Source organism: Peromyscus leucopus, chromosome 3 (assembly GCF_004664715.2).
Source record: "Peromyscus leucopus breed LL Stock chromosome 3, UCI_PerLeu_2.1, whole genome shotgun sequence".
NCBI lineage: Eukaryota > Metazoa > Chordata > Mammalia > Rodentia > Cricetidae > Peromyscus > Peromyscus leucopus.
This window is the reverse complement of record NC_051065.1, coordinates 131,251,784-131,264,421: the sequence shown is the minus strand read 5'-3', so window position 1 is coordinate 131,264,421 and position 12,638 is coordinate 131,251,784. Positions and strand designations below refer to the sequence as shown.

The 12,638-nt window shown below is 41.5% G+C and overlaps 1 protein-coding gene across 1 annotated transcript in view; it reads right to left on the bottom strand.

The window, feature by feature from the left end:
* Positions 1-12,638, bottom strand: part of Abcc9 (ATP binding cassette subfamily C member 9) — a 123,604-nt gene that overhangs the window by 56,264 nt on the left and 54,702 nt on the right. The window contains exons 16-18 of the mRNA XM_037204319.1: positions 10,871-11,010; positions 9,041-9,113; positions 4,440-4,545 (exon numbers count right to left, since the gene is read on the bottom strand). Of these exons, the coding sequence (XP_037060214.1) occupies positions 4,440-4,545; positions 9,041-9,113; positions 10,871-11,010 (319 nt within the window). The remainder of the gene's footprint in view (positions 1-4,439; positions 4,546-9,040; positions 9,114-10,870; positions 11,011-12,638) is intronic.

Genomic DNA, 12,638 nt, shown 5'->3' with positions numbered 1-12,638 from the left:
ATCCCACTGGCTGGGATCTTGGGCTGGAAAAAAGAAGAATTGAATACCAGCACTCATGCCTCTCCACCTCCCGAGTGCAAAGGCAGCGTCATCAGCTGCCTCCTGCTCCTGCAGCCCTGCCTTCCCAGTCAGGAGGGGCTGCACTCTTGAAATTTGATGGAAAAAGAACCCTTCCTTCTGTCAGTTGATTTTTGTCAGATATTTTCTCACAGCTATAGGCAAAGTAACTAAATTAATGGGATTAGCAATAGAGCTGATGCCACAGAAAAGATGAAGAGCGGGCCACACTAAGAAAATGCCAGGAGAACTTGAGGCTGGAGAAAGTGCATAGCAGATGCCCATGCATTACATTGCCCAGACAAAGAACAGGTAAATCCCATCTGCCAGAAACATGGCATAGCAGTGGGCATAAGACCCACAAAGAAAAAGAGATGGGAATTTAGATGGTAAAGGGCTCATGAACCACTGTGTAGGTTCCCACAGAACCGTCATCAACTTTTACTTGAGAGACAGGTTCAGTTGAGAAGCTGCACTTTAGTGGAACCCAGGAACCGCAGGATCAGGAGGGAGGAGACACAGAGGCCTCTGGGGGCTGTCAAAACAGTGAGGGCAGCGCCCTTAGGAGAGCCGTGCTGAGCAGATGAAGAGAAGCATCCAGCTGCCTGGGCTCGCAGGGCTGGTGAGAGGGGAAGGTGGACGAACAAGAGATGCTGAGCACAGGAGGGCAAGCGCCTGTGATTGGGACAAGAGAGACTGCAGCATCAAAGCACTCGATTTGAGGTACCTGGGGAAATTCTGAATGACCTTGGCCATGAAACAGAGTTCCAAGCTCAAGGGAGACCGGGAAGGAAATGAAGACTTTGGAGTAGTTTCCTGTCCTGACACGTGTGTTAGATAACAAAATTCCAGTTTCCATTCCCTTATTACTTACAAAAAAAGATCAGTAAATGGTTCCAACAATCTTAATTTGTTTACAAGAGAACAAAAGACTAGGAGCAGAGAGTGAAAACTGAAGTCTTGGGAAGCTGTGTGATGGTCTGGTAAACACAGAAGCAGAAGACAGAGGAAGGCAGAATCCCAGAAAACATCACCTCTGAACAAACTGACTGAGGAAAAGAAATCTATGGGATGGACAAAGACGAGTGGCTTGTGTTTTTCGAATCTTAGATGATCTCTTAATGAAAAACAAAAAAAAAATAAATAAACAAACAAACAAACAAAAAAAAAAACCAGAGCCAGATATCAGGGTGAAAGTTGAAAGATCAGAGAAGCAGAGCAAGCCACAGCCAACCTCATTTTGCCAACTTCTCAGCCAATCCTGTTTCCACGAATCCTCAGACTGAAATCCTCTGAGTCCTCACCGGAAAGGGTCTCAGCTGACCTGCTATAGTTCCTGTCTCCTCAAACCTTATATACCTTTATCTTCCCTGCAGTCACTTCCTGGGGTTAAAGGTGTGTGCTTCCCAGTGCTGGGATTCAAAGCATGTGCCATCACTGCCTGGCCCTATTTCCAGTGTGGCCTTGAACTCACAGAGATCGTCTGGAGAGGATTAAGGGTGTGTGCCACCATTGTCTGGCCTCTATATCTAATCTAGTGGCTGGCTGTGTCCTCTGATCCTCAGGCAAGCTTTATTAAGGTACCCAATGTATCACCACAGGCTTTTTTTTGTTTTGTTTTGGCTGCTTTCTAAGATGAGGTCTCATTATATAGCCCAGGCTAGCCTCAAAGTCATGATCCTCCTTCCTCATCATCCTACAAACTGGGATTACAGACACTTGCCACTGTGCCTTACTACATTGATAATGGGAGAACCACACTGTAAGTTTTACTAGAAACTAAGCAAGGAAGTCATCTGAGTATGAAAAGTATTAGTAACAGCATCAGGTGACTGGGAGGCAAAGTCAGGTCATGCCTACAATGTGTCCTGTGAAATTAAGGACGCCGTGGTTTAAAATTAATTACTTTATTTGTGTGTGGACACACATATGCCATGGTACAAAATATGTAACAATATGTCCAGGAGTTATTATGTAAACTAATTTCATTCTTGACTTCTTTATCACCATTTTCCAGCAATATACATTTTTAATGCATAAGATGGAATATACACAGTCTACATTCTTGAGAATGTAAGTAAACAACCACTTAGATTACAAAAAATGTATTTCCATATTGTCATGCTGTTTATTTATTAAGCAAATTATAATAATCATGAGTGGTAATGCCTAGAATAAGATGGAATCAACTGGAGAGCAGGTGCAGAAAATTAACTCACACCAGAGAAGACCAGATTAGAACTCCCTGGAGGCAGGAGAAGGGGACTTCCAGATTTTCCTGTCACTATCTCACATTCTTAACAAATTTCAATTTTGGTGAAACAATGTTAAATGAGAACCAAGTAATTTAATGATGGTGGCAACTGTTGCATCTCAGAACACAATCCGGAGGGAGGGATCTGCTTCTCCCTCCAGAGCCAAGGATAACGGTGGGAAGGCAGACACTGCTTAGTGTCTAACTGCAGTGATCGGCACCAAACTGAGAGTCATGATTTCCTGAGCTATCCTCTCAACGTGAGCAAACCATTTCATGGCTACTGCCTTCTAGATTTTTCCAACACAAATAAAATAGACACTCAACTTTTCTCAGCTTCCTTCTTTTGCCAATCATACTACAAACAAGAGTCCTAGGCCAAATTTCACAGCCAAGCATTTCTGTCTCCTAGCGTTTCAAGGGCCCAGAAACAATCTTTAGTCCCTCAGAAACATCTGTGTACATGAACAGCTGGCTACACACAATGGAACTTGTGATCACAAGTTCAAAACTGGACCCTTCACAGCAAGGCTGCTCAACTGTAGCACAACTACTTGCAACAGGGCAACGCGCCATTGTGAGCTTCGTGGTGTATCTCAGGTTGCTTAGCAGATATCTCCACTCTCTACCAACCAGAACAGCAGCATAGCTCTCAGACACGTCTCCATACATTGCTAAGTTTCCGGGGGAAGAATCACACCTACATATGAACTCCTAGACAACACTCTAATTTATTTATTTGCTTATTAATGTATGTATGTATGTATGCTTGTATGCATGTATGTATGTATGTGTGTATTATGTATGTATGTATGTGTGTGTATGTGTGTGTGTATGTGTGTGTATGTATGTGTGCATGTATGTATGTGTGCATGTATGTATATATGTATGTATGTGTGTATGTATGTATGTATATATTTGACAAAAAGTTACAACTAGTTCCTTCATATACTGCCCATGAGGAGTCAACTAGGTAGACCAAACTAAATAAACTTAGTCTGCTCTTCAGTACTCAGTCCTGTACTAGTGTAGCCCCATATCACTCTATTACCTCAACCTGTGTGTAGACCCCTGCATCACTGTGTTAGTGACCTCTCTCTGTGTTAATTGAAGTGTTTGCTCTTGGCAAACATCTTTTTTAGTGTCTCAGCACTTGAAGAAGCACTGGGTTGGGCAACTCCCTCTTCATGTCTTTGTGAGCTGCACAGTGCACTAGGCTGTCCTACCCATGTGTTCCTCAATACTTCTGATGTCTGCTTATGTTAAATGGGAAGAAAAAGTGTTGCTTCTCAGCCTTTTCTGAAGATTTAGAAAAGATCACTTGATATTTGTTTCCTGAACATTAAACCCTTGATGATCTGTTTACATTTAAGCTTTATAGGTAGTATAAACTTTGCATAACTTACTTTATTACAGAATAAATTTTGTAATTTCTTTGAGTGTTCCCTATTTACACCCAAAAATTTGTCTTTACCACCCCAAACTTTAACTTAGCATCTACTAGATTTTACTACCATTAACTAGGGCAGTGAGTTGCTGCCGTTAACTATCACAGTGAGTTGCTTTATAATTTTTATGACATTTGAAGTTTCCACTGTTTTTTTTATATTTCTGTGATTTTTATTTTTATATATTTGCATAGTTCAGAAATTCTATGGTTCAGGAAATGGAGACCCATTGTTCTAGTTTTCCCTTGGAATATTTTTAGCTGTGTGACAGAACAGAAACCTCTTAGGTGGTGCGAACTGTCACCTTGATACAGCCTAGAGTCACTTGAGCAAAGAATTCTCTCAGTTGATGAGATACATCTATGGGCATGTCTATGGGGAATTGTTTTCACTGCTAATTAATATACAGAGACCCAGTCCACTGTGGGTGGCACCATCCCCTAAGTGTGTAACACTGGGTTGTACAGGAGCGCTAACTAAGTGTGAGCTAGGTGCACCAGCAAGCGGCATTCCTCTGTGGTTTCTACTTCAAGTCCCTCCTTGATTGTCTGCCCTGACTTCCCTCAGTGATGGACGGTGACTTGGTAGAGTAAGCCAAACAAAACTCGTCTCTCCCAGAGTTGCTTTTGGTCTGAGTGTTTATACAGCCACAGAAAGGAAACTATAACAGGAATACTTACTTGCTCCAGTAAACTTTCCCTTCCAGGGTCTGCATCTCACCGAGGATGGCGAGGAGAAGAGACGATTTCCCACACCCCACTTGGCCCACAATCATGGTTAACTGACCTAGAGAAACAAAGCAGAGGATACAAAGATGAGAGGGATTTCACATAGCTAAATGAAACAGACACCCAGCCGTGGTGGGCATGGGGGACCCTCGGCACCAGGAAGACAGACAGCTAGGAAGATCAGTGCAAGCTCAAGGCCAGCCTGGTCTACATTGGAAGTTCCAAACCAACAAGAAACACAAAGTGACACCCTGTCTCAAACACTAAAAGAAAAATAATCACCAAAATAATTTTTTTTAAAACAGATGAAATTCCAACACATTTAGAGAGGCCTCGTGTTTCGACCCCTAGTCCAGTTTGACTCCAGGCAGTGAAGTAAACAGCTCTTTCCCCTGTCTTTTTGCAAAGGGAAAGAAAAAGTAAAACCTATGAGTCTTGACTTATTACTTGAAAGATCTCCTGTGGGCTAGGTTGCCTTCAAACTTGCTATGAGTTTCTGACCCTTCTGCCTCTGCCAACCGAGCTACATCACAGACCATGCTTTAGTGTCTTTAAATGGAAAAGAGCTGATATGACTAAAGAATAAAAGAAACAACTTCTTAACCTATCAATATTATCTTTAACTTCATTGTTGAATTCACACAGTAAAAGGGCGATTGTGGCAAAAGTTAGTTGAGATAAAGTGATCTGGATGCCATTAGGACTCTAGTTCCTCACCTCAACCTCCAGGTATGAGAGAAAATGTCCAAGCTACTGACAATTACACCAGATTGAGCAAATATTTTTATTCAGTCAAATATATGAAATAAAATTATTATAACCATCCCTACACAGCTTGTACTTGGGGTGCTGTTATAACTGCTATTGTTTTGTTAATTTCCTTCTTGGACAATTTGTTGCTAGCACCTCAAAACACAGAAATAAAACTTAACCAAGGAAGAAGAGCCTCACACTAAAAATGTGATGAAATGCCTGCAGAAAAGAGAGGAAGATGGAAATAACTCCAAGCTTATGTGATTGACAAACTAGTGTTATTAAAATGCCCGTGCTTCCCAACATAATCTTCAGATTGAATGCAAACTTCTTCAGCATCCCATACCCAAAATATATTACAAATAATACATTGCAAAGCCTCCGTGGTTTGTGTGGTAATGACACATGGGGGACAGATGGAAGAGAGCTGAGAACCAACCATGTCACCTAACCTACCACAAGCCCTCCAGGATCACATGGTGGGGAAGAAGCAAGTGGTCATGGGAAAACCGATGTCCGCTTGCAAAGAATGGGATTTGCCTGTTTGGTTCCACATGAAAGTCGTCTCACAGTGATGCAAAGACCTGACAGTCAGAGTGAAGCGTCAAGACCTCCCAAGAAAGCACAGGGAAAGAACTTCTTCACAGTGGCCTTGGCAATGAATTTTTAGATTTCAAATGAAAACAAAACAAAACATAGCAAAATGAAAATACCTCAAAATATAAATGGTACAGCAAAGGAAACAGTGAACAGAGAGAAAATGACAGAACATGCCCACAAACCTTCTACCTGATGAAGTATTAACATTCAAAATTCACAAGAATTCCCTACAACTCAATAGCAGAGAAACAGAATATGAGCATTCGGTACAAAAAAAGTATGAAGGTTACTTGAATATTAAAAACAGAACTACCATATGTACCATTAAACTTGCCCCCCAGTGTCTGTACAAAATAATTAAAATTCAGATAGTAAAAAATGTCTGTGCTCCCACATTCACTGAAGCATTTTTCACAATATCAAAGCAGATAGAAACAATTCAATGTCTACTGACAGGGTAAGAAAACATGCTACACACATGTAATAAAATTTTCATCTACAAAAGAAGGAATTTCTACTGTTTTCAACAATATAGCAAAATCTTGTGGGATTATGCTAAGTAAAGTAGGACAGACAAAGAAGAAAAATACTGCATGAGTGATGAATATGACTTACAACAGTCAAACTCACAGAAGAAGACATGGTAAGGGTGGTTACCAGTAAATAGAGGAAGGGGACCGTGGGGTATTGTTTAATGGATATACATTTCCCAAAAATGCTTCAATACCTGTTCAACATAACATCTAATATGTGGCAGGATAGCTCATGGTATGCTCTTCCCACAACAGTTTATAAAGTAAAAGAACAATAAAAGGAAGTGGCCTTTGGAAGCAGCTATATATTAAGTTCTTGATTGCCATGGCATCAGAGACCTACACTAGGCCCAAATTCTCGAAGTAGGAAGAAAGACTCCAAGAGCCATAGGTGCTGGATGCCTTCAAGGAATTGGTGCTTTCCAGACAGGGCAGTGGTACACATAAAACCACAGCGGTCATGGAAGCATGCACAAGAACTGTGCAAACGCAAACCAGACAAAATCTCAGCATGTGGTGGGGAGGTGGACATGAGATCCCGCCGCCACGTGAGGAGCTGTTGGCATCTGATAGCTGTTGGGAGAGGGGGGGTCAGTTTTACTTACTGATGTGACCCCTGGTAGATCAACCATACTTCAGGGCAGGCCCCACTCCTAAGAGCAGCTGAACAACAGAAACTATGTTTGATGGGTTTAAAAAAGAAGACAAAAACTCAAAGTTATGGGAATGAGAACATGAGGGTGGGGTTGGAAGATGGAAGTGAAAACAATCAAAATACATTGTAAAAATTCCAGAAAGAATTAGTAAAAATGTTATCTTAAAGAAACTCACAATGAAATGTTGTGGGATAAACTTTTTGTACACTGTAAAGATGTGTCACTGGTTTATCTTGCCTACCAAGGCGCCTTCTGACTGCTTTAACAAAGGGCTGAATGGCCAATAGCCAGGCAGGAGAGGGTAAGTGGGATTCCCGGGGGTGGGGGTGGGGTGGGGAGAGAGGAACTCTGAGAAGAAGAAAGGCAGAATTGGCCAGCCAGACATGGAAGAAGTCGGACACATGGTACTGAGCAGAGATATGAGCCCCATGGCAGAACACAGATAAATACAAATGGGTTGGTTTAAGTTTTAAGAGCTACTTGGGAACAAGCCTAAGCTAAGGCCAAGAATTCATAATGAATAAGAAGTCTCCAAGTCATTATTTGGGAGCTGGCAGTCCAAAGAGAGCCTGCCTACAATGAAATACTAAACAGATGCAGCTATTGTAGACTGTTTGCACCTCAATAAAACTTAAAGGCAAGAAAATTAATATGCAAAAAAATGACCAGATGGGTGATCCTGAAGTATTTACAAGTGCCATCTGTTGTGGGATATTTAGGCAAACTGTGTAAAGATGTGTCACTGTTATACCTTACCTGTCTAAGGCACATGATTGGTTAGATAAAAAGCTGAATGGCCAATAGCTAGACAGGAGAGGTTAGGCGGGACTTCCAAGCAGAAAGAGGAACTCAAGGTTAGAAACTGGTGCCACAAGAGATGCCAGTGAGATGTGGAGGGAGTAGGACATACAGAATGGAGGACAGATAAAGAGCCATGTGGCAGAATGTGGATTAATATGAATGGGTTAATTTAAGTTATAGGAGCTAGCTGGGAACGAGCCTAAGATAAAGACCAAGCTTTCATAATTAATGATGTCTCCATGTCATTATTTGGGGGTTGGTGGTCCAAAGAAAGTCCAACTACAGCTATCGGTATTTTTCAGGGCCTCAGATGTTTTCACACATAGCCTTTCTTTAAAGTTGTTCTCATGGGGCAACGGTGGCATACACCTTTAATTCCAGCACTCGGGAGGCAGAGGCAGGTGGATTTCTGTGCGTTTGAGGCCAGCATGTGCTACAGAGTGAGTTCCAGGGAAGGCGCCAAAGCTACACAGGGAAACCTTGTCTCAAAATAAATAAATAAATAATAAATAAATAAATAAAAAATAAAGTTGCTCTCGAACACAATGAGAAACCAACAATCCCAATTCCTTAAGTACCTCAAATCACTGAGTGAACAGTAAATAACTTTGTCCAAAGACACAGATTTTTAAATGACAGTCCAGTTTTATAATTTCTAGTTCACAGTGATATAATTGTCTCATGAGGAACCTAGTACATACAAGTAATATAAACTTATGGCTGTATATTTTTAAACTCTTTTAACAGGCAGGCAAGATGGGAGATAGATCAATGGTTAAGAATAAGGGGACCAGAGTTCAGATTCCCAAAACCAAAGTAAGTCCAGTTAGCCCTAGAGATGGAGGCAGGGCATTCCCAGAGCAAGATGATGGAGACAGGACATTACCAGAGCAAGCTGGCAAGCTAGACAAGCCATATCACTGAGCTCTGAGTTTAACTGAGAGATCCTACTTCACTGAATAAGGTGGAAGATTAATTGAAGAAGATTCTGAACCTCAATTTTGAACCTCCACATATATGAACTCACCCCCACCCTACCCCACCCCACACACTCACACGCATGCAACAATGTATGCACACATTCACACCATACACACACATACACACATGAAATGGAAATTAAATAAACATAAATAAAGCCCTCCTTTCACTTTTTGTTAGGCTCAATTATCTTGGAAAAATACAAAAATGCTTATGCAATGAGTCTTACCTGTTGGAATTCGAATGTCAATATTGGATAATGTAGCTAAACCACTGCCCCATGAAAAGTATCCATTTGTCACCTAGAAAATAAGAATATAGGAATTAAATTGATGTGCGGTACTAGTGGATAACTAAAGGACAGCCCCTTTCCAGTGTTTACAACTGTAACACAAGTTACAGCACATGGCAGCAGCCCAATCTGAGTTCTCTGTATTTGGTGGTATAAATCAGAAACAAAGAATCGGAGGCTAGAGAGAGGGCTCAGCCATTCTGAGCACCTGCTGCTCTCACGCAGCTCATGTGTTCAGTTCCCAATGCCCACATCACTTGGCTCACAACCAACTGTAACTCCAGCTCCAGGGCATCCATCCAATGCCCTCCTCTTGTCTCTGCTAGCCCTTACACATGTGGTACATGTAAACTCACACAGGGATACATAGGCACATACAAATAACAAACAAGTAAATACATACTTCTTTAAATTGAAAAAATTATATTAACCTGTCATGTACTAGAAAAGAAAAGCATGCTGATGTCACCAGTGAAAGTGAGGACATGACTAAGAGGTCTCTGGTGACAGGTATGAGAAGTGACTGAAGATGCCAGAGTGTCATCTGAGCATAAGAAGAAAAATTAGGGTCTGAAACCACCAGACAAGAGCCTAGAACATGTACAGTCACTCCTAAACAAGCAACTGCATGCTTTCTATAGGCCAGGCATTGAACCTCACTGCCTTGGCCTGGCCTGGGAAGTGCAGAGGATCTGGAGAAGTTTCTAAAAGGGAAATGTTCTAGGACTCTGACACTACAATGTCCAGGAGCCTCTCTTCTGGAACCTGCTCATCATTGGCCTCTCCCTGGGATTTGTCCCAGTCATCAGTTCCCAGATGTGCCCCAAAGCTGCCATTTCTACCTGAGTTCTGCCTAAGCACAAAAGGCCGGGGAAAGTATAAAGCCAAGTTTGAAACTATATCGAAAACACTGTGTGGCAGGATAAGCTGAATGAAACTGTACGGTACATATATTCATGTTGAGAACCAATTTCTTCCCAGTTGAAACATTCTGTCCTGTGGGGAAGCTTATCAAGACTCAGGAATTTCAAAGGGAAGGCTCCTTGAGACTCAGGCAATAAACAACTCAGAAGTATGAAGAAGTATCTGAAAGTTACAAGATTCATATTGCCTATCAATCCCTAGTAATATACAACCAGTAAAGACTGAGGAGGTGACTCTCTGACCTGTCAAGTTCCCTACAATTTGTGCTGAGATCCTGGGTTCCAGCTTGCCTCAGTCATCATCCATTCTGGAGTGGATGTAGCGGCTTTGTGTCATCTGTGGCCCTGTATGTCACCCCTGACCCATATTCCTGTAAGTAACCCCAATAGACTCAGTGGTTCACCAAGCTGAACTCTAATGGTGCCGTTACATTGCTCTGTCATTAGTTCCTATCTTTGGTGAGTAGATGTTCATTCACATCTCTCTAGGAATAGTACCATGCAGCAACTAACTTCTCCTTGTTTTACTTTAAAAATGGAATTAAAAAATACTGGTGTTTTCTACGAATCAGTTTATATGTGAGTACTAGAGGAATGAGCTGAATACTAGCTTCTGGTAGATTTGAAAGAAATGTTCTTTTCTGGGTACCAGGCTGAAACTGAACCTGTGGTCAAGAAGTGAAGAAAAGAATTATAAACTCACTGGCATATGCTTTAAAGACTGTCAGGGCTGTGATCCCAGTAAAGAGACCCGGAAGACACATTTGGGACACTTGTGCAGACGTCAGCCTAGAATGTAACATAAACGCTTCCACTTATGTAAGAACGTAAGAGATGAACTAACCTTGATTGCAATATCCTCTGACTCTGCTGGCCGAAGACGGCGAGATTGCTCATAGCTGTCCAGGTGGTATCTTCCAGGCTGCTTCCTGTTTATTGGTTTTGATTGCTGTGTTCCAAATAGAAAAGGACAGAAGTTGAAGCCTTATAAAAACACTGAGAGTTTTACCGAATGTTCACTCACATGGCTATTTCACTTCAATTCCAAGAAAAACAAAAAAGAGAATGTCAAGTTTTAGTCTTTCCTGGGGCTTCTCCACAAGAGCAAATGGTGAGGAAAAAAAGTATCTAGTTAAAACTTTAACACTAATTAACTGACCTCTTGGGAATATGAAAAGAGAAAGATATAGTACTTGGAAATGATGGTGGGCAGAGTGTTGATCCCTGGAACTTATTGGCGTCAGTCTAGCCCAGGAAACCTGAGCCCCAGGTTCAGTGAGAGCCCTTGCCTCAAAGAATAGGCAGAGGGTGAGAGAGGATATGGATACCCTCACCAAGCCTCTCTGTGTGCATAGGCTTGTGAGCCCACCTACACATACACACACACACACACACACACACACACACACACACACACACACACACAAACACACCACTCAGACACAATTATATACAGATAGATAAATAAATATTTTTTAAACCCCGTGTACTATAAACAGGCTGATTAGATTGACTCTGAACAAATTGAAATCCATTTGGGAGAGCCACCAGACTTAAAAACAAACATTCCAGGAGGATATTAATGATCATTTTTGGGAATCATGAGAAGCTGACATGTGCACATAAATCAGACTGAGCTAGAACACACCCAGGAATCTATTGTGGACTATCAAAAGAAAAAGACCTAGGACTTTTTGCTACACAAAGATGGTCAGTGCTTCACCAGGAGATCCATAGGAGCTACACTGTGATCGGATCTACGTCAATTGCAGTACACTCTCCATCAGCAGACAGACCTATCCACTACAAGGAAACTGCAGCAGTAAGGGGAGGAGCGTGTCTTTGTCTGTAAAATACTTATAAGCAGACCTGTGTTCAATACCCAGAACCCTAATTTAAAAAAAGAAAAAAGAGCTGGATATGCTGGCAGGACTTGCAGGCTCAGCACTGAAGACATGGAGACAGGCCAAGTCAACTCACAGGAAGCACTTCAGGCCAGGGAGGGACTCCTGAAAAACAAGGTGGATGGCACCCAAGGAAAGACAGCCAAGGTTGTCCTCTGGTCTCTGCACACAGGAGTTCACACACACATGAAGAGAAACATGCACACACATACATATGTAGCTACATCCACACACAAGGGCCTGGAGAAATGGCTCAATGGCTAAGAGCACTGACTGCTCTTCTAGAGGACCTGGGTTCAGTTCCTAGCCTAGCACCCACATGGAGGTCACAACTGGTTGTACCTCCTGCCCTCTTCTGGCTTATATGGGTACTGCACACATGTTCTGAATAGACATACATGTAGGTAAAACACCCATACACATTAAAAAGATTTTTAAAAATTTTAGAGTGAAAAAGCTCATTTTTTTCTACAAATTTAACAATGAAGTAGTTCTCCATAAATAATTATATGTCTTATTGAAATATCTTGTAGAGATGATTGGGTTTAAAATGTAACAGTTTAAAACTGTTAATTTGCCTAGAAAAGCAAATGACTCTAGAAGCATGAAACTTTTAAAATATTTCTGTCTGAAATTTCAGATTTAATATTTAAAAAATAGATAACTTCTGTGAGAACTAACAATGTCTGAAAATAACCAGTGATTTAA